The sequence below is a fragment of the Geotrypetes seraphini genome, chromosome 14 (assembly GCF_902459505.1).
Source record: "Geotrypetes seraphini chromosome 14, aGeoSer1.1, whole genome shotgun sequence".
NCBI lineage: Eukaryota > Metazoa > Chordata > Amphibia > Gymnophiona > Dermophiidae > Geotrypetes > Geotrypetes seraphini.
Genome location: NC_047097.1, coordinates 74,612,369 through 74,634,211, shown reverse-complemented (window position 1 = coordinate 74,634,211; position 21,843 = coordinate 74,612,369). Strand labels below are relative to the sequence as shown.

Below are 21,843 nucleotides of genomic sequence, written 5' to 3'. Positions count from 1 at the left end.
CTGATTTGAAGGAACCTTATTTTTATCGGACTGATTGTGAAGTTGTTCATGACCCTTTTCAGCCATGTTGGATTTATGACCCCCAAACGCACCTGAACGAGTGACAGTCATTTTCAAAGTTTAGTTCTACTAAAAGCAAAGTGGATTGAATTGTAGAGCAATAAAGTTATTGGGATGTATTTTACACTTTAATCAGAAAGGATTTTATTTTTTACTTTCACATAAGTACATTTTTTTGATGTGTTCTTCAGTCTCCTTTTTCTTAAGTATGAAAATATACTTTATTTTTACTTTTACTGAAGTATGTTGACCTGGTACTTTGAGTGGAGCGGAAAGGGGAGATGTGAGAATCGCTTGTTCACTCTTTCCAAAAGTGCGATGAAGCTACTAAGTAGTAGATTTAAAACAAACCAGAGAAAATATTTCTTCACACAACGTGTAATTAAACTCTGGAATTGATTGCCAGAGAATATGGTGAAATCAGTTAGCTTAGCAGGGTTTAAAAAAAGGCTTGGCTAATTTCCTAAAAGAGAAGTCTATAGGCCATTTTGGGGAAATCCACTGCTTATACCTAGGATAAGAAGCATAAAATCTGTTTGACTACTTGGGACCTGGGTTGGCCACTGGGCTTGATGGGCCTTTGGCCCTCTACTTGTACATTAGGAAGGAGGTGAGGAGTGGCCTAGAGCTGCTGTCTCAGCACCCTGAGGTGGTGGGATTGAGTCACTTCATCCTCCATTGCCCCAGGTCCAAAATAAGAACCTGTATATATGTCAACCACTTTGAATGTGTAACCAAATCACACGCAGCATACAAGCACTCTTAGCACCAAAGAGGAACCTAAACGTCTATCTCTACCATCTCTCTTCTCACTCACTTTTCTTCCAAAGTATAAGTTTTGAAATCTTTATGCTTTATGACAAAAAACACTGACACATCTGGTTTATATCTTTCTGAAAGTGAGGCTTCCAGAATTGTACACAGTCTGACCAGAGGCTCTGTCACCTCCTTGTCCTTGCTGACCATTCCTCTCCCTTGAATGCTTGTTAGTAACATAGTAACATAGTAGATGACGGCAGATAAAGACCCGAATGGTCCATCCAGTCTGCCCAACCTGATTCAATTTAAAATATTTTTTTTTTTTTTTCTTCTTAGCTATTTCTGGGCAAGAGTCCAAGCATTACCCGGTACTGTGCTTGGGTTCCACCTGCCGAAATCTCTGTTAAGACTTACTCCAGCCCATCTACACCCTCCCAGCCATTGAAGCCCTCCCCTGCCCATCCTCCTCCAAACGGCCATACACAGACACAGACCGTGCAAGTCTGCCCAGTAACTGGCCTAGTTCAATATTTAATATTATTTTCTGATTCTAAATCTTCTGTGTTCATCCCACGCTTCTTTGAACTCAGTCACAGTTTTACTTTCCACCACCTCTCTCGGGAGCGCATTCCAGGCATCCACCACCCTCTCCGTAAAGTAGAATTTCCTAACATTGCCCCTGAATCTACCACCCCTCAACCTCAAATTATGTCCTCTGGTTTTACCATTTTCCTTTCTCTGGAAAAGATTTTGTTCTACGTTAATACCCTTTAAGTATTTGTTCTTGTATGACCCTACGTTTTTAGCATTAAATGTTAGCTGCCAACCTCTTGACCGTGCCTCAAACTTTGCTAGATCTCTCTGGGCTTCCAAAAGTATATTTATATCTTTAGAACCGGAGGCCCTATTATCATTATGTCTTCTAGACAGAACTATTTCCAGATCTGAGTGTGGCCGCATGGAATTCTGAGCTTGAAAAAACCACCCTTCTAAAATCAAACTGAACTGAAATCTTTGTTTTCTTCTGCAGTACTTCCTGCCTTTGGATGTATCTGATATCAAAAGTGCTGAGAGGCAAGAAAGAGCAGCAGATGTGTGGCCAGAAACAAGAAGGAATGTCCAATGCTGCTCCTTGGAGGGGTCTCGAAAGAACTCCCTCCCTGGCGCTGTGCCATTTCCAGCTGTTGGGTAAGGGGCAAAAAAGGAAGACATCCCTCCCTCTGAGGCTGTATGCTTCTGTTTCACGCAGTGTAGAAAGAGGCTTCTTTTCTCATGGTGAAAGAAGCCAATTCCATTCTCCATAACAAAGAAAAAAGGTTGACATGAAATTAGCAAGAAATACTTTTCTTTATTTTTTGTTGACAGTGGAATCATATTAACGTATATTCACAAGACAAACATGTAGGAATAGAGCAACTGAAGTGCTTACAGAAAATGATGGTGGCCAATCTTTGTTACAGCTGGAGGAGATTATATTTGCTGATGTGTCTTCTCCAAGTGAGTTTTTGTTATGACACTAATTTAGCAGTTTCTTGGGAAACAGAACAAGCCTTCTGGGAGTTCTGCAACAGCCTACAGAGCGATCTTACCTATGCAACCTAGGTTAAGCTTAATCTTTGGCCTCTTGATGGAACTTGGGGCAGGGAGTTTCCCTTGGGGGGGGGGGGGAAGAGGGTTCAAGACACACATCTTGCATGCTCGGCTCTGATACTTATAGACTGTTGTTGCAAGAGACAATAGAATATTTGCCCAGGGCTTATGTGATGGCCTAGAAAGGTGTCTAAATTGACAAAATACTCTTAACAATCTCAATTATTGGTAAAAAAAAAAAATTTATATATATATATATATTTGGGCAATAAGAACCTGATTCTCTAAACACAGGTACCAATCGCAATGCCTAAGTGGGCACCGCTACGTGAGATTCTCTAAAAACGTAGGCCTTGAAATCCCTCACCTACATTTCATGCACCTAAATTTTTACCTAGGCACCGTGCACCTGTGTGATTGACATGCAGCCAGCGCCTTTTTTTAGGCGCTGTTTAAAGAATCAGCCCCTTTTTGGAATGTGCGACACTCTGACCCTTCTGGCTGAGAGTAGAGAATGACACGGTTTTGGTGACGAGCCAAGCTTTCACCTGCTTCTTGTGTGTGTTTGTTTTTCAAGACGTCATTTCTATTAAGTCAGGCCTGCAGTGCTACAGTTGAGGGCCCTGTTTTTCTTCCCACCGAGTGGTCTGGACCTTGAGGACAGGCTTATTATGGCCTTTTGCTGGTTTGATTTGCTTTCTTTTCTCCGTCTCCTTTCTGAGGTCTTGAAAATTCCTCGTGGGCTTAACACATCTGGGTTTTTGTCTCTGTTCCTCTACATTTGGAACTCCATTTCTGTACAAGTGTTTTTTTGCTTAGTTTATTTTATGGAAATTGTGTAAATTTAAAAACCAAACATAGTTGGGAGTCACTCTTCCCTGTAATTCATACTTTCCAGACTTGTACACTAGGAGAAGGGCAGGGGAACTCCCTGTGTGAGAACCCAGTCAGACAATTGCATTGTACTTAGCTAAATGCCCCCATTGCTTAGTCAACCTTAAGATGTACCACAAAACTGTTTTGGATTTACTAGAAAAACTTGGAAGTCTATTGAAAAAAAAGAGACATTTTGGCTTGATTAATCTGAATCAATGTTTGCACCAGAGTAAAGCTTTGACAAAGCACTTTTAGGAAGTTTCAAGTTTTATTAAAGTTTGTTGTACACGCAATGTCAAATACTTCAATGCGTAAAACATTTTCAAAATAGGGGACAAAACAAAACAGTTTTATACAATTAAATACAAAGTATATACGTACAAATAAATAACTGGTAGAGAAGGTGAGGGGATGAACTACAATCTTTAAAGAAACATTTAAGGAAAAACACATCCGGTGGGTAACACAAAAAAAAGGCTATAAAAGCAAAAAGAAGGAAGAGAAGTTTGCGACCTAAATAAAATCTAAGGAACTGCAGATACTACAGTTATCAAGGAAATGGAAGTGCGATATGTGAGATGAAAAACACAACTGTTGGTTGATGGCTAGATGATTCCCATGTGGTCCTGGGCCTATAGGACACGCAGATAGTGCTGTTGTCCAGGTCCATAATGAAAATTATCTCTGTTTGTGGATTTTAGGAATGTTTTGATAAATGTGTTAAATAAATACAGTTTTGATTTCAAATTTGCATGATCGCTAATATGCCCCAGAAGAAGTTCATGTAATTTACAATTTCGAAGAGCCTGGCCATATCCAGGGATTACATTATTTCATTAGGGTTCATGATACAGATAACTCGGTTTGCGTTCATCTCTAGGTGAAGCCACTGCTTGCCCTGGATCGGTAGCATGCAATGTTGCTGCTCTTTGGGTGTTTATCGGGTACTAGTGACCTGGATTGGCCTCCATGAGGACGGGTTAAGGGCTATTTTTATGTTCTTCTATGGTTTGGAGAGAAGATTGGCTTTCTCTTGATATTACGGGTTCTGGTGTGGGTCATCTATTGAGACAGATTGTATGGTTTTTGGTGGAGGGGGTATTCCTTAATTGTAGAGTGAATAGCTTTGTACTTTGGATTCCTCTAGCATTTGCAAATCTTATTCTCATATGGTTGCTGATCAGGATGTATTCTGCTGTTTAGTCATAGAAGATAAAAATACACCTTGCTTCGAAGGGGAGCCAGTGTAGTTTGAGGGTCAGGGGGGTCCCTTCATCATATTTGGCTTTTGAGAAAAGAAGTCTGACTACTTCCATTTGCATCTTACATAAAGGACATTGCAATAATCATTAGACCTAGACATACTGGATATATAATCCCTATCAGCATTGTACTATGCAAATGTAGTACAACAAGGTCATTAATATTCAAATGAGCCCTCTGGGTGATTCTCAAAAAGGAATGCCCCTCCATTTACGTGGAATTAGGGCTAATATTTAGTGACAGGGTTGGAGCTGCTCAGACCCATCATCACAAATGACCCCGATTTCTCTTAAATGGAGCCCCAAAACAAGCCTGGAGGTCTAGTGGCCCCCACTGATGTGGAAGATTGGCAAGTTTCTCCCCAACAACCCCCACTACACTACACTGGTGGTATAGTGGGCCATCCCCCATCCGACCCCCCCCCCCCCTGTATCTTTTTTAGAAGATCGGCAGGAAGGATGCTCACTCCCTCCTGCCGGTATGCCTGCCTCTTCAAAATGGCAGACCTTCTCCTTCCCAGTGCATCCTGGGATGCATGGGGGAAGGGCCTAAGGCCTTCATTGGTTCAGGCACCTAAGGCCTCCCCTTAGGAGGGGTCTTAAGCACCTGGGCTAATCAGAGCCTTAGGCCCCTTCCTGGTGCACCAGGAAATGGAAGGTCCACCTTTTTGAAGAGGCAGGCCTACCAGCAGGAGGGAGTGAGCATCCCTCCTGCAGATATTTCAGAAAATAAAAGGACCCCAATGTTGTGTGTGTGTGTGTGGGGGGGGAGCTTGAAGGTTTCTTGTGTGTGAGTTATGTACACACAACACTTGCACCCATTAAAAAAAGCAGCCCCTGCTCTCCCTGCTACCAGTTCAGGCAGAGAGAGAAGGGGCTGCTGGTTTTTTTTTTGTTTGATTTTTGGGGGGGTTGCAGGCAGGCAGAAGGAGGAGCTGAGCCAGGCACAGTTTCCCACCCCTCCTTACTGGTGTTTTTCCACAGATGTAGCATGCACATAATTTGTATGCTATTGTGCTGAGAATTGCCCGTAAAACACAAATTGCTCCCACCATGGTATTTTTTTACCGTAGTGTCGGAGCTTAGAGAATCCGGCTCTTAGGGAGGGAGGAGTGTGTAATATGGTGAGGGTGGTGGATATGATGTGGGAAAATGTCACTTTGCCAACCCAAATCTTGCTGTCTAGAGATGCTCCTAGTTCTAATCCCAGCTCTCTATCCCTGTGCCTGAGAGCTAATCCCAGCCCTGCCCTTCTTTGACTCTTCCCTAGGCTTCAGTTGTAATCCCCTCCCTCAAGATTATCATGTGGAGAGGAAAACTGGGCTTCCATTTAATTCTTCATTGCTGTAATCAAATAAAAGAATCCCTGTCCCCCCCCCCACCCCCATCCAGAAGCTGCCCAGGGGAGGAACATGACTTTATTTGGCAAAATACTCACTTAATTCTCTGACCTACTAAAGCTCAGGCCAAGGAAATGTTGACAGAGAAAAGCCTCTGAAACACCACAAGCAAATTCCTTTATTTCTTCGATATTTAGCCCGTCCATCTAGGGAGGGTGGGTTGTCCTACATCCTTTTATTCTCCTACTTGGAACCCACTGATGGACCTTCGTTCTGTCCCAGTGTGGCAATTCCTATGTCCTTATGTCAGCCAAGTCTAGGACAATTGAGCCATTGTGACATCACTGTTGAGATTGGCTCTTAGGCATTATGACATCACAGTCTCAGCTCTGGAATGATGCTACTCTTTGGGTTTCTGTCTGGTACTTGGGATTTAGGTTGGCCACTGTTGGAAACAGGATGCTTGGGTTGATGGACCTTTGAATTTTAATGTTCTTATGATCTCCCATAAAGCCCAGCATGGCTAACAAACCCCTCCCCCCTTTGAGGTTTCTACTGTGGCCCGGAGTGCTCTGGATTGCTAAATGCTTCCTATCAGCGTTAGCAGCTTCGGAGCATTTAGCCTCTACTGTGGCTTAGTAAAAAAGGACAAAATTGCATTCACATATTCATAAAAATAATCATAATTTACTCCTATTAATGATTTCTCGAGCGCTACCAGATGTATACAAAGGAGCCGATCCCTGCTCGAATGATTTAAAAGAAATAGTTGTTAATTAAAACTAAGATCGCTCATGAAATATTCAAGGGACACAAAAGTTTTCACAGCCTTATGAAATAAAAGCAAATAACAGAAGGAAGCTGATTCCAAAGCTTTGTCACTGAAGAGGAGAAAGCCCTTCCTAAATGATTGGAGAGAAAGGGTCATGAAAAACCACTAAGGCCTGAAAACGACCTCTTTTCTTGACTGGAAGAGTTTGAGACAGGAGACATCTGGCCAAAGTGCCAAGATTCTGTCCATCTGATTGGCTAAGGGGAGACGAGAAACAGACGTTCAGTTTGGACGCTGCCTACAAGTGGGGCTTGTTCTGGTCCAATGGATTTGAACCACTGCTCTGGCCCTCAACCAATGGTGGCACAGCTGTGGTGGGCCTGAGAGCATCGATGTTCTTTCATTGGCCACTCGTCTTCCCATCCTTTCTTTGGTTTTATTTCCTCTGTCGGGATCCCAGAGGAGCTTTTTAATCTGCAGCTGTGCAAGTGAACGTGTTTCCTTAAGGCTTTCTGTGGCTCTTTCCTTACAAAGCTCTCTGATGAAGAAAGCAGTACTTTGGAAAACAAAAACACTCTGCTTCAAACATCCTAGAAAGGCTTGGAGACAAAAAAGAGGTCCATGTGGGGTTATAAGTTCTACTGTATCTAATGACACCATCTCTTACTATCATTATACGTTTCTATAGCGCTACAAGGCCATGCAAGAGCAGCACTATACCGATATGTAGGCGAGGGAAGTCCCAAAGGCTCAGGCAACAGGGAAGTTTTGTGCTGCTCATCTCAGGAGGCAGAAAGCAGCCTCCGGGCGATTTTCTTTATAAAGGCCGCAGCAGTTCACAAAAGAGGAATTTGATTGTGGGGCAGCTGAAAGCAATCAAGACATTTAGCAGTGCCGTGAGCTCACTGACCTCTACTATCAGGGTTCCCAGATGACCTGGCAGAGCTGAAATACATAAGAATGGCCTCACTGGGTCATCAAGCCCAGTAGCCTTTCTCTCGGTGGCCAATCCAGGTCACTAATACTTGGCCCAAAGAGTAACAAAAGAGTCTAGCACCCCAAAGAGTACCAAGATTCCAGGCAGAATCTCAAAGAATAGCAAGATTCCGGAACCCCAAAGAGTAACAAAAGATTCTAGAATCCCAAAGAGTCTCAAGATTCCAGGCAATCTCAAAGAATAGCAAGATTCCGGAACCCCAAAGAGTAGCAACATTCCAGAATCCCAAAGAGTAACAAAAGATTCTAGAACCCCAAAGAGTACCAAGATTCCAGGCAGAATCTCAAAGAATAGCAAGATTCCGGAACCCCAAAGAGTAACAAAAAATTCTAGAATCCCAAAGAGTCTCAAGATTCCAGGCAATCTCAAAGAATAGCAAGATTCCGGAACCCCAAAGAGTAGCAACATTCCAGAATCCCAAAGAGTAACAAAAGATTCTAGAACCCCAAAGAGTATCAAGATTCCAGGCAAAATCTCAAAGAATAGCAAGATTCCGGAACCCCAAAGAGTAGCAACATTCCAGAATCCCAAAGAGTAACAAAAGATTCTAGAATCCCCAAGAGTCTCAAGATTCCAGGCAATCTCAAAGAATAGCAACCCCACAGAGTAGCAACATTCCAGAATCCCAAAGAGTAACAAAAGATTCTAGAATCCACAAGAGTCTCAAGATTCCAGAATCCCAAAGAGTATCAAGATTCCAGGCAGAATCTCAAAGAATAGCAAGATTCTGGAACCCCCCAAAGAGTAACAAAAGAGTCTAGAACTCCAAAGAGTATCAAGATTCCATGCAAGATTCCATGCAATCCAGGGCAAGCAGAGCAGATCTCTGGGAGATGTGAGAGAAGCAGTGTTCGTAACACTCCCAACCCACTTTGAGAAGAGCAGTGTCTGCTCCATCCTGGTCTTGCTTTCTTCTTTTTTTGCCTTTTGGGTGAGTAAAACCACTTTTGACAGCCTGGATCTTTCGGTGCAAGGCATGGGCCAAGATCCAAGACATTGCATCAGTGCCTTGGAAAGTCTTACTAGTTGCTGCTGAAATACCTGAGATAGAGCAGTGACAGGGCCAGGGCCAGACAGCCTTCTTCCTAGGGGTGATTTACGGAGGATCAGAAGCCCTAATTCATTGTGCAGTGAGAGCTTTACCCCGGCACTGTCCTCACTTTAAGAGAAAACATTCCACAGCGAGGAGGTCACACAGAGGCTTCTGGCCACAGAACCACAGCACGATTACCGCAGAGGGCTCTGGATCCCTTCCACATTCTCTGCACAGAAGTTATTTACTGTTGATATTAAAAGTGACTTCCCATTCCAGAGCTTGAGAGGCTGTTGAGCTCATGTGAGCCGGGCAGACACATCTGCTCAGTCCTGGTGATTCTGAGAAAGTGGAGCCTCCAGGAACCAAAGAGCTTACGTCAGCTACTGTTCCACTTTCTGCTGTCTTTATTAATAATTATTAATACAAGATAAACCTCCTGCAGTGCAATAAGAAATCACTTCCCTGTGCGCATTCCAGTTGATGTCAGCAATAAATATGCAGCCACCTCTGGGGTGTGTAGTCTGACAACACTTTTGTGCCATTACCCTTGGATAAACTGACAAACAGGGAGATGTGGTGAATTGCCCAGGGGCATAAATAAAGTCGGCTACAGTTTAGGGATTAGACTTTAGGAGATGAACTGATCCATCCAGGGTCATGCAGAGAGGCAGGGCTGGGATTAGCACTAGGATATGTAGAGATAAAGGAGTGAAAAGGAACAGAGATGACCAAACTATAATTTACTCCTAATTTACTCAAAGAAGGGGCTTCAATGCGATTCAGCAACGTTTACTGAAATAAAACATACACATATATTCATAAAGAAAAGACCAGAAATGGACCGTGTTTCAGCATGTCTGCCTGCATCAGAACAAAAGGGACACAAACACTCGATGAAGTTACAGGGAAATACTTTTAAAACCAATAGGAGGAAATTTTTTTTCACTCAGAGAATAGTTATACTCTGGAACACGTTGACAGGGGTTGTGGTAAGAGCAGATAATGTAGCTGGTTTTAAGAAAGGTTTGGACAAGTTCCTGGAGGAAAAGTCCATAGTTTGTTATTGAGAAAGACATGGGGGAAACCACTGCTTGCCCTGGATCGGTAGCATGGAATCTTGATACTCTTTGGGGTTCCGGAATCTTTTGTTACTCTTTGGGATTCTGGAATGTTGCTACTCTTTGGGGTTCCGGAATCTTGCTCTTCTTTGAGATTCTGCCTGGAATTTTGAGACTCTTTGGGGTTCTGGAATCTAGCTATTCTTTGAGATTCTGCCTGGAATCTTGAGACTCTTTGGGGTTCTAGAATCTTTTGTTACTCTTTGGGATTCTGGAATGTTGCCACTGGGCTTTATGGACCATTAGTCTGACCCAGTGAGATTATTCTGATGTTCTTATAATTTAAAGAAATAATGTACACACACAATTTTAAACAAAACAGATAAAGGAAAACATTGTCACAGCCATTAACCTGGCTAATAAATGTTTTGGTCGTGTAAATTCTTCTTCCAGCTAACTTTAGGACTAGAATGGGCTCTCTGACATAGTCTGTAGATAAAGGTCCCCTGGACTTTGTCCCAAAATGCTTACGCTGAAAATGACCTCCACTGTGATTGCCCAAGATCACACAGAGAATCGGGGACTCAGGCTGACGCCATCAATGGCAGAGCTGGGATTAGAGCTCAGGCACAGGCAGACTTGACCTCTCCAAAGTCGCACATATGGCCCATATGTCCTGGCACCTCCGTCGCCTTTTTTTGCCACTGGGGCCACATTCATTCTAGCTGCACATACATCCTTACATCTTGGCAGGTATGAAGCAGAGTGAAGCATGTGTTATTAATAACTGCCAGGACTTTCCAGTCACCGCCAGTGAAGCCAGAGCTGTCTGTGTACTGGAGAACTGAAGTGCAGGGCTGAGAACTGAAGCAGCTCTATGCAGGCTGCTGGAACAGTCCTGTGCAGAGCTGTGGCTGGCACCCTGTGCTGAGGGCTAGTCCTCTGGCTTTCTGGTGGTCCTCCTCCATCGCCGACTCCTCCCTCTTCCCACTTCCTCCGCCTGTAATGAAAGCCCAGCTGTCGGGGAGCTAGGAGGCTCAGAGAGGCAAAGCAGCTTTCCAGGCTGGCATCCTTCCTCCAGCAGACGGTAGCTCTGCCATGGAACTCTACAGAGGACTCTTGGTAGCCTGGGCTTGCAGCTTCTTCCCAGGTAAGGGGCAATCTTTAGAGGCTATATGCAAAGCTGCCTATAGGTTCCTAGAGGAGGCAGACCCGGGCTGTGTGAGGTGCACCAAAAGCAGAATGAGAATGCGAAGGGGCTTAGAGAGGGAGCGGAGACCCTGCTCAAAGGAGCACTGCTGGACTCACTTGACAGACTCAGACATGGGCACAGAGTGGCAATTTGCAGGACTGGGGTAAAAGTTAACCAGCACATTTGAACCTCCTTCAGTCTGGCTTTAGTAGGGGTAGTGTCTTCAGTTTTCCTCCCCCCCCCCCCCAAATACTTTCTCTCTGACCACCACCCTGTGCTCTCCAGAGTCTAACCCTTGGCTCAAATGATGTGGAAGGACAGAGTGTGTCCGCAAGGGTCACTCTGCCACGCCACGGCGTTGCCAGCGGGCACTTGAATAAGTGATAAGGACCATGGTCTATTGCTTCAGCCACTTACCCATATTTTGGGAAACGGAGCTGCTGCAAAACACTTTGAGGATCTTAAGACGGAGGAGGAAGCTGGGAGGCTCTGGGACAAAGCTGGTACAAGGACAAACATCTGGCTTTTCCATGTGGGTGTCTAGATAGATACAATCACAGACACACAGAAGTGTTGCTGTGAAGACAGGGCTATGCAATGAGATCCTTTTGCTAATTACTAGGGTTAACAGTAGCCTCGTTAGTAACTAGGCCCCTAAACAGGCTGTTTGGAAAACTATGTCTCCTTCCTGCTGGAAAAGTACAGCACCGATGGTTGTCTGGCCTTATTTGCTTTGACTGCAGCTGCTCTAGGCGACTGCCTGATGGTTGGTTCATGCTGCGGAGCTTCCTATAGGACCTGGGCTCTACAGTCTTATTATGCCAAAAGCTGATGAGGAACTGAAGAAAGCATGGGACAGAGGGAGAGACTGCAAAGAAGCAGACCAGAGAGCCTGGAAGGGTTTTTTCTTTCATGTGTGACATTTGTTCCAACCTCATCTGGGACCGAAGATGCATTTCTCTGCACTCTGATGGGAACAGACACATGTTGAAAGCTTTTGCCTTAATGTCACTGGGGAAGTCTGTTGTCTGCACACATCCACTTTAGGGGCAGAATAATCATGCAATTTTTCTGGGAGAGATTTTAGGTCAGTCCTGGTGGGTTTCTGGAAAGCAAAACTAACCAAGACTGGAACAGAGTTATTTCCTAGTTCTCTACTCTGTTTCTTTAAGTTGATCTTGCATGTATAATGATTTCTTGCAGTGTTTCATAAAATGGGCCAGAAGGGAACCTTTACTTTCTGCTGTATGCAGTCTTTGAATGAATGTTGTTGTTTTCTGTAGATAAAAGCAGAGAATCTCTGTCCATCCTAGTTCTCAGGTTCTAAACAGGACATTTGAGACCACAGAAACCAGTGAAAGAAGTTACGTTGAATGTGCACAGAGTGGGAAGCTGTGCTGTGAACTGAACTGGGCTCTTGAGCTGCTCTGGGTTCATCCGATGGAAGACTGTGTGGCTTGAGCTGGTGGGAGGTCTGGGGAGAACTGAAGGTACGTGTGCTAGGCAGTCTCTAAAGGATGGCCCCTGTCCTGCTGTGGATGAACCTAAGGGAGCGAGAGCAATTGTTATGCTATGAAAGAAGTCTTCTTTACTGTTCCTCAAAAGCTCAAAAGCTCAGTACTTGTGACCAGGTCAAGCTACGTAAACATAAAAATATAAGCATTGCTCTACTGGAACAGACCAAAGATCCATCAAGTCCAGAAACCCAGGTCACAATTACATGGCAAGATCCCATGGGATCATTAGTAGCAGTATAGAAGCATTCAATAAAAAATAAGGAATAACTAGTGGATGCTCCTGAGTCTATCTTAATAATGGCTTATATTTTAGGAAATTAGCTAAACCTTTTTTTAAACCCTGCTAAGCTAACTGCTTTCACCACATTCTCTGGCAACAAATTCCAGCTGAGTGAAGCAATATTTTCTCCAATTTGTTTAAAATCTGCTACTTAATCACATACCGCCTTTGGAAAGAGTAAATATGTGATTCATGTCTACCCATTCTACACCACTCATTATTTTGTAGATCTCTATCACATCTCCCCTAAACTGCATCTTCTCCAAGCCGAAGAATCTTAGCCGCTTTAGCCTTTATTTATTTCTAAAATTTCTTGACTGCCTATAACTAAGCAGTTTACAAAATAAAACATTCACAATGGTTCAAAGGACAACACACATAAAATACTTTCAATATACAAATCGTTTTATATCCCGTTCTCCCCAGCGAGCTCAGAATGGGTTACAGATGAACATACATAAAATAAAGACAATTGGGTTACACATTAATATACATAAGAACATAAGAATAGCCCAGTAGCCCATTCTCACGATGACCAATCCAGATCACTAGTACCTGGCCCAAACCCAAGGAGTAGCAACATTCCAGAATCCCAAAGAGTAACAAAAGATTCTAGAACCCCAAAGAGTATCAAGATTCCATGCTACCGATCCAGGTCAAGCAGTGGCTTCTCCCATGTCTCTCAATAAAAGACCATGGACTTTTCCTCCAGGAACTTGTCAAAACCTTTCTTAAAACCAGCTACGCTATCTGCTCTTACCACAACCTCTGGCAATGTGTTCTAGAGCTTAACCATTCTCTGAGTGAAAAAAAATTTCCTCCTATTGGTTTTAAAAGTATTTCCCTGTAACTTCCTCGAGTGCCCCCTAGTCTTTGTAATCGATCCACTTGTACCCGTTCTACTCCACCCAGGATTTTGTAGACTTCAATCCTATCTTCCCTCAGCCATCTCTTTTCCAAGCTGAAGAGCCCTAACCTTTTTAGTCTTTCCTCATATGAGAGGAGTTCCATCCCCTTTACCATCTTGGTTTGCTCTTCTTTGAACCTTTTCTAGAGCCGCTATAACTTTCTTGAGATAAGGAGAACAGAATTGAACGTAATACTCCAGGTGAGGTCGCACCATGGAAAAATACAGAGGCAGTATAACATTCTTGGTCTTGTTAAACATCCCTTTTTTAATAATTCTTAACATCTTATTTGCTTTTTAGGCCACCACCACACATTGGGCGAAAGGTTTCATCATATTGTCTACCATTTTTAGAAATCGGTGTAACATTGGCCACCCTCCAGTCTTCAGGTACTTCAGATGATTTTAGCAACAGCAGGTCAGCAATTTCATGTTTGAGTTCTTTTAGTATCCTGGGATGTATACCATCCGGTCCAGGTGATTTATCACTTTTTAACTTGTCGATTTGGCTTAGTACATCTTCCAGATTCATTGAGAATTCTTTCAGTTCCTCTGCATCATCACCCTTGAAATCCATCTTACATCTTCTTCCATAAAGACCGAAGCAAAGAATTCATTCAGAAATTCCGCTATGGCCTTATCCTCCCCGCGTGACCCTTTTGCTCCTTGATCATTCAACGGTCCTACAGATTCCCTCACAGGTTTTCTGCTTCTGATGTACCTAAAAAAATTGTAATGAGTTTTTGCCTCTTTTGCAAGTGCTTATGAACTTGGGAAATTATTTATTCTCCCAGGAAAGCTCAGAATGGTTTATTCAGGTACTGAAGTATTTTTCCCTATCTGTCCTGGTGTGCTCACAATCTGTCTAGTGTACCTGGGGCAGTGGGGGAGGGGAATTAAGTAACTTGCCCAGGGTCACAAGGTTTGAACCCACCACCCCAGGGTGCTGAGGGTGTAGCTTTAACCACTGAGCCAGACTCAACTCTCTATTACCTTAGGTACAAACTTCGATTGCGAGCCCTCCAGAACAGGAAAATACCTGCTGTACCCAAATGTGCCCTCTTTTGGCCTTGCGATTTCTATGTGACCCACTTCCCCTTTGGCTCTAGGAATGTAGCCTCAGCAGACCCTGGTTCTTCTAGACCACCTGCTGAGTGTGGACTTTTCTTGTTCATGCATCCAATTTATGTAGGTCCACAATGTTAACACGATATGAGAATTCAAGAATCACAAGCTGATGAATGGCTTATTTCATATGACCTTATAACTTATTATTTAAGTTATAGCACTTTACAGAATCAATTCAAATCTTTTCTCTGTGTTGTAGCTGTTGCATATACAATGATAGCACAATTAGTCAGAAAAATGTTTCCAGTTTGCTGAATTTTCCTCCCCAAAAGGTTGCCTTAGCATATTTTCCAGGTCAGAAGTCATTCTGATGTCATCTGAACAGCTTTTTATATCTGGAGTTATTCCACCAATCATTTAGACCAGTGGTTCCCAAATCTGTCCTGGGGGACCCCCAGCCAGTCAGGTTTTCAAGATATCCCTAATGAATATGCATGAGAGAGATTTCCATACCTGTCACTTCCATTATATGCAAATCTCTCTCATGCATATTCATTAGGGATATCTTGAAAACCTGACTGGCTGGGGGTCCCCCAGGACAGGTTTGGGAACCACTGCTTTAGACTATAGAGCTTCAAGACAGGCCATGTGGTCTTTAGCTGCCTTCATTTGTCTCTGTAGGTGTGATTTTTCTTCGGGTATTTGTCAGTTACAGGATTTAAGCTAAATCCACTATACAAAACAAGAATGGTGACAAGAAGCCTCACCAAAATAATCCTCGCTGGATTCTGATATTAGGAATGACATTTTCATACTGTAGAAGGAGGGTGGCTTGACATATTTTCATGGTGAGCCATCAATCTAGTAATTATTCATCTTATTTCCTAAGTTCCTCTATAAGATATCCTGTATAAGACCTGTACTCAGATGATATGAATGTGGGATAAAATACACATACTTGCTCCTAATACGTGGGACACAGTCCGCAGAAGTCCATCCGGCATCGGCCACATTGCCCTAGTGCTGGAGTCGCCGTCAAAGCTGACTCCAGCTCGTCTTGCCATATATGGGACAAAGACCGTAGAAGTCCTTCTGGCATCAGATATTCTGTTGGTATCTATTTCAGTGAACAATTTATAAATTGCAAGTAGACAAGTTATTGATCTGGACAAGTTCCTGGAGGAAAAGTCCATAGTCTGCTATTGAGACATAAGAACATAAGAATAGCCTTATTGGGTCAGACCAATGGTCCATCAAGCCCAGTAGCCCGTTCTCAGGGTGGCCAATCCAGGTCACTAGTACCTGGCCAAAACCCAAGGAGTAGCAACATTCCATGAAAGTAAATAAAAGATCTTTATTGCTGAAGGTTACAGAAATGTGTGAGCAATGGAACCCTTTACATCTATCTTGGTGGGGGAAGAGTTCAAATGGTTAAGATGATGATTTTGCCTGTGGTTTGCTACCAGCCACTCTCTCTGATGAAAGAGAAATGAATAAAAGCATTAAACAGATCCAACTCCCAGTATTACAATTAGAATGAAAAACACCATAAAATTGCCATTCTAATAACATCATAATAATAAAATATTATAACATTAAGGACATTGTTTGGACATCTAAAACCCGATTCTCTAAAGGATGTCTAAACAGTGCTGAGGGTCGCTGAGCACGATTCTACAAAGGATGCCTATCTTGGATGTCCAAACTGCACCTAACTGTAGATGTGCTTTGCAGAATAACTTGTAGGGAAATCTGGCTATATAATGATTTTTATTTTTTTTTGGGGGGGGGATGTTGTACTCTATTGTAGTATGACTTGTAGTGACATGATTGTACTCATTTCTCTTACAAAATATTCAATAAAAATGTTAAAAAAAAGGTTATAAACCAGCTTTCTGCAGATTGTAGATGGTATACAAATGAATATACATAAAACTCCAGAAAAAAATGTAAAGCATAATCAAAACAGACTCAATATGCATAAAAAATGCAATCAGAGACCATAAATGTGTGTTTAAACATTTCATAAAACACTTAGCTAAAGAAAAGACCAATAATATTGTAAAGAAAGGAACTCCATATCAAATCATAAAGTGTAACGCCTTGCGACAAACACTAGCATCGCCATATTCTTCCCACGTCTTTAGACATTCTCTGGGAAACCAAATCCCGTTCCTACAGTCCAAGCTGAAAGCTAATTAAAAACCCAAATAAAAGAATGTGCAAATCAGAAACCATAAGTTTCTCCCTGAGCATCTAGTGTATGAGTATTCCAGAGACAGACTCCTTCACTCTGAACCACTCAAGATGTGAGTTGACCCTCCTTCCATTCATTGGGGCAGTCCCTACTGGTCTGGTCACCTTCATTGCATTTTATGATCTCACCAGATAAAAATGAGGACTTTTAATCACTAATGTATCGATGGGACACTAGAAAGATGCAGATCAATAGGTTGCTGGCAGCAGTTTGAGAGAATTAGATCAGGAGGTACTGAAGCTCCTGAGTCTTTCAGTTTGCAATGCAATATTAATATGACGTTAAATTAGTTACAGCACTAAAGCCTCTGGTCCATTGTTTGAGAATTTGGAGGGCAGCCCATTAAGTATTCTTTTGCTGTAATTATTTAAGAGTTGGCGTTGTGACTGGCCCCAAACCTACAGGTGCCTGAGTTTCTTTTCCAGAACTGACTTCTGACAAATACGTTGGACTGGTGAGGCTGAGGCTGGCATCTGGCCTCATAGTCCAAGCGAAGCACTTGGTACCTCTTGGCTGCCCTGGGCAGCTCTTCTCACCCCTTCTTTGTCTCATTTCATGATTGCTGTAGTCTGGAAATCTGTCTCGGTGACAGGCCAATGGCACAATCAGCTCATATATTGGAAGTCTATTCTACATGGCAAGATGAGGAGCAACTTGTTCACATTTGGTGTCTTTGTCTTTTTTCTCTGTCAGTCATCCAGTCTGCTTCATTTTTTCAACTGCCTTTGGAAAGGAACTTAAAAATGATGCCCAGTACAAGGCAGAAGCTAGCAGGGTGTAAGCAGAACCAGTCAAGAGTGGACCTCGGAGACTAGCAGTGACTTGCAGGGTTATTCTCACTTTATACTGGGTCCAGGTCAGTAGATGTTGGCAAATTAATCCACACTCAGCACTGTTTACCAGCAAAGTCCAAGCCAGAATGAAGTTCTGAACCAAAAGTTACTAAAAATAGCCTTAATAAAAGGACAGGCTCGGACCTATAACAGGAGGCAGAGATCAATATTGGCACTTCCAGTCACAAGCTTCTCCTGGGACTCTTCAGTCCCCAGGAGGCTCCTCTTTCACTCTTCATCTCTTGACTACCTGAATTCAGCTGTAGCCACTCTGGCCACCAAGCCCAGCTCCAAGAACTGCCACCTGTATCCCCTCCTTTTTTCCTCTCTTGTACTCCAATTTCTCAACCTCTTTTTCTCTCTTCTTAGATGCCGCGGTTGGCTAGTGGTTCTCTGACCACATTTGGATTCATTCGAGCTCTGGGAGGTCTTCAAAAGATCAAGAATGAAAGAGGAGCCTGCTGGCATTTGAAAATCCTGGGAGAATCTCGTGACTGGAAGTGTCTTATGTTAATGTTAATCTCCGCCTACTGTTATGGGTCTGCGTCTGTCCTTTTTGCTTTAAGGTTATTTTTAGTACATTTGGGGGGATGATGCTGGAGGACCTTAATGGACTAGCTCAAAACCAATTTCTTTTTAGATCTGTATGTCATCAAATCGCTAGTAATTGGACACGAGTTGATGGCACCTATCAAGAACAAATTAATTTTGGCCTGAACTGAGTTATTAAGTGCTGGTAAAGAGTGCCAAGTGTGGATTAATTTGCCAATGTCCCTCCCCCCAACCTAGTTAGGATAACTCTTAAAAACTACTGACCACCATGGCTGAATTTTAACCCCTAAGATGTTTGGTACAAGACAGTGACATGGCACTCAAGCGAAAATTGGATTGTAGTCAACACAGTTTAAGACAAAAGCATGAATTGCAACAAGAAGGTCACCTTGGTCAAGAATAGTTCTAAGAGAATGGACCTGATGGAAGAAGAAGAAGCAGAAATGGATAAGTGAAGAGAGATGACAGTCAAAAGTCAGAAGGGAGTCCAAAGAGAAACAGGAGAACCATAAATTAATGGGAGTACTTGCTGGTAAGTTTCACAAAGTTGCAACACACATTGCTGGATTGAGGCACAGGCAATTACGAGTCAACCAAGATGTAACAGCAGCCATGCAGCTATCAAGAGAACCGAGATTGGGGGGGCCTGAAGTTAAAGTACCTTCCATTGCTTACCCAAGTAGCAAGTGGTGGAGAAAACTTTAGTCAAATAAGAGAGTTTGAGCCATACATCCCAGGCAACTTAAACGACCTGGGAGAGCAGGGATGATGATGGAGATTTACCCCAGGAGATATTGAAAAATATGTCAGCACCACTGGAGGACAAGTTAAATAAACTTCAGTCAGCTAAGAAAGAGATACGTGAAAGATCTGAGGTCCAGGAGAAATGGTTCACAGACAATGTCCATTCAGAAAAATGAGACGTACCAATTGCTCCAAGAAATGGAACCATTGAAGAAAGAAAATGCTAATCTGTTGGGAAGGTTGGAAGAACTGGAGAATGAGACCGGAAAAGTAATCGGAGTGGAGAGGCCAGCCATAGACGGTGCAAGGAGAGGAAGGGAACACATTCATTTTGACATGGTTGCCTGAACATCTGAGCACTGAGTCAGTTAACGGCAGAATGAAATAGGAGAGAGTGCACCAGGCCACCCGAGGGATGTGGTTTGGAGGCTGAGGTCTGCTTTGGCAAGATTGTTGCAGTGGAAAAATCCCAGAAATTGAGGGGGGCTGACTTGCTCCTTGTGAACAACTCGCATTCAGCCAGAATGGTGTTAGCCTGCAAGGACTCTGCATTTAATATAGAAACATAGAAGATGACGGCAGAAAAGGGCTACAGCCCATCAAGTCTGCCCACTCTGCTTACCCACTCCCTGTCTATGCCCTAATGACCCAATTTCCTTATCTTGACCCTCGTAGGGATCCCACTGGGTATCCCATTTATTCTTAAAGTCTGGCACGCTGTCTGCCTCGATCACCTGCACTGGAAGCTTGTTCCAATGATCAACCACTCTCTCTGTGAAGAAATACTTTCTGGTGTCGCCATGAAATTTTCCGCCCCTGAGTTTGAGCGGGTGCCCACTTGTGGCCGAGGGTCCCTTGAGAAAGAAAATATCATCTTCCACTTCGACACGTCCTGTGAGGTACTTAAATGTTTCGATCATGTCTCCCCTCTTCCTACGTTCCTCAAGAGTGTAGAGCTGCAATTTGTTCAGTCTCTCTTCGTACGAGAGAACCTTGAGCCCCGAGATCATCCTGGTGGCCGTTCGTTGAACCGATTCAATTCTGCGCACATCTTTACTGTAATGTGGCCTCCAGAATTGCACACAGTACTCCAGATGAGGTCTCACCATGGCTCTGTACAACGGCATTATGACTTCAGGCTTTCGGCTGACAAAACTTCTATTGATACAACCCAATATCTGCCTTGCCTTAGATGAAGCCTTCTCCACTTGATTGGCAGTTTTCATGTCTGCACTGATGATTACTCCTAAATCTCGTTCTGCTGAAGTCCTAGTTAAAGTTTCTCCGTTCAAGAAGTACGTCCTGCATGGATTTCCGCTTCCGAGGTGCATGACCTTACATTTCTTAGCATTGAAGCCTAGCTGCCAGGTTGAGGACCAACTTTCCAATGTAAGCAGGTCCTGTGCCATATAATTCTGTAAACTGCATTCACTTACTATATTACATAGTTTGGCGTCATCAGCGAATAGTGTTATTTTACCTTGAAGCTCTTGAGTCAGATCCCCTATGAATATGTTGAAAAGGAGTGGACCCAGGACCGAGCCCTGCGGCACTCCACTGGTCACCTCCGATGTTTTAGAGAGGGTACCATTAACCACCACCCTCTGAAGTCTGCCACTCAGCCAATCATTGACCCATGGTCGGACCATCGGACCAAAAAACCCACCACACTCCAATGACGCACAAACCTACAAAGCTATATTACATCATTTCCCGTATGGACATAGTCTAACATAGGTACATAAGAACATAAGCATTGCCTCTGCCGGGTCAGACCAGGGGTCCATCGTGCCCAGCAGTCTGCTCCCGTGGCGGCCCCCCAGGTCCATGACCTGCAAGTGATCCTTCACCTAAATTGTTTATTCCCTATTCATTTACTATCCAGGTAGAGGGTAACTATACAGGATAGTAAATGAATAGGGAATAAACGATTTAGGTGAAGGATCACTTGCAGGACATGGACCTGGGGGGCCGCCGCGGGAGCGGACTGCTATGCACGATGGACCCCTGGTCTGACCCAGCAGAGGCAATGCTTATGTTCTTATGTACCTATGTTAGACTATGTCCATACGGGAAATGATGTCATTTAAACCACCATAGACTATGTCTTCTTGGAAAATACTGCAATTTTTAAAACACCCTATGTCCACTGTCTATATCTCCAAATCTGTATGTTATGACTATACTCTAATAGCTGAAATTTATACCTCTATGTACACCAAGTTTGTTTTTCCCAACAAAGTTTGTCTTACTTCTACTGTGAATGTAATCTTGTAACCCGTTCTGGGCTCCTTTGGGAGAACGGGCTAAATAAATAAATTTCCAACACTCCTGCTTCATGGCCCCATTTGGGTGCAGATATAATCCTGCTTTTAATTCAGAAGGGATACTGCTCCAGGGATGAGATCTTTGCCTTTTTCTTTCTTACTATGTTTTCATAATTTAGAAAATGTTAACTACAAGTGATTTGTAATGTGCGTAGCAATCATTGTAGACCAGGTAATCTCTTTGGGATTTATGTATTTATAAATGTTTGTCTTGTAAACTGGAGTCTTTAAAGGAGCAATCAGCAAGGCCCTGTATGAGTCCAGGAGCTCTAGAGACCTCACAGATCTCTCCTATGGCATCCACAGTAGACATTTGGTAACGCTTTTTCTTAGGGTTGCCATATGGCTCCAGAATAAGGAGGACAGATTGAGGCATCCGGGTTTTACTTCCATTGAAAGCGATAGAAGTTAAAACC

At 43.2% G+C, this 21,843-nt stretch overlaps 1 protein-coding gene across 1 annotated transcript in view; it reads left to right on the top strand.

Annotated features, from left to right (window-relative positions):
* Positions 1-10,674: 10,674 nt before the first annotated feature.
* ITGA11 (integrin subunit alpha 11) overlaps positions 10,675-21,843 on the top strand; it is an 85,651-nt gene continuing 74,482 nt past the window's right edge. Inside the window, exon 1 of the mRNA XM_033920049.1 lies at positions 10,675-10,900. Coding sequence (XP_033775940.1) covers positions 10,849-10,900 — 52 coding nt within the window. The 5' untranslated portion in view covers positions 10,675-10,848. The remainder of the gene's footprint in view (positions 10,901-21,843) is intronic.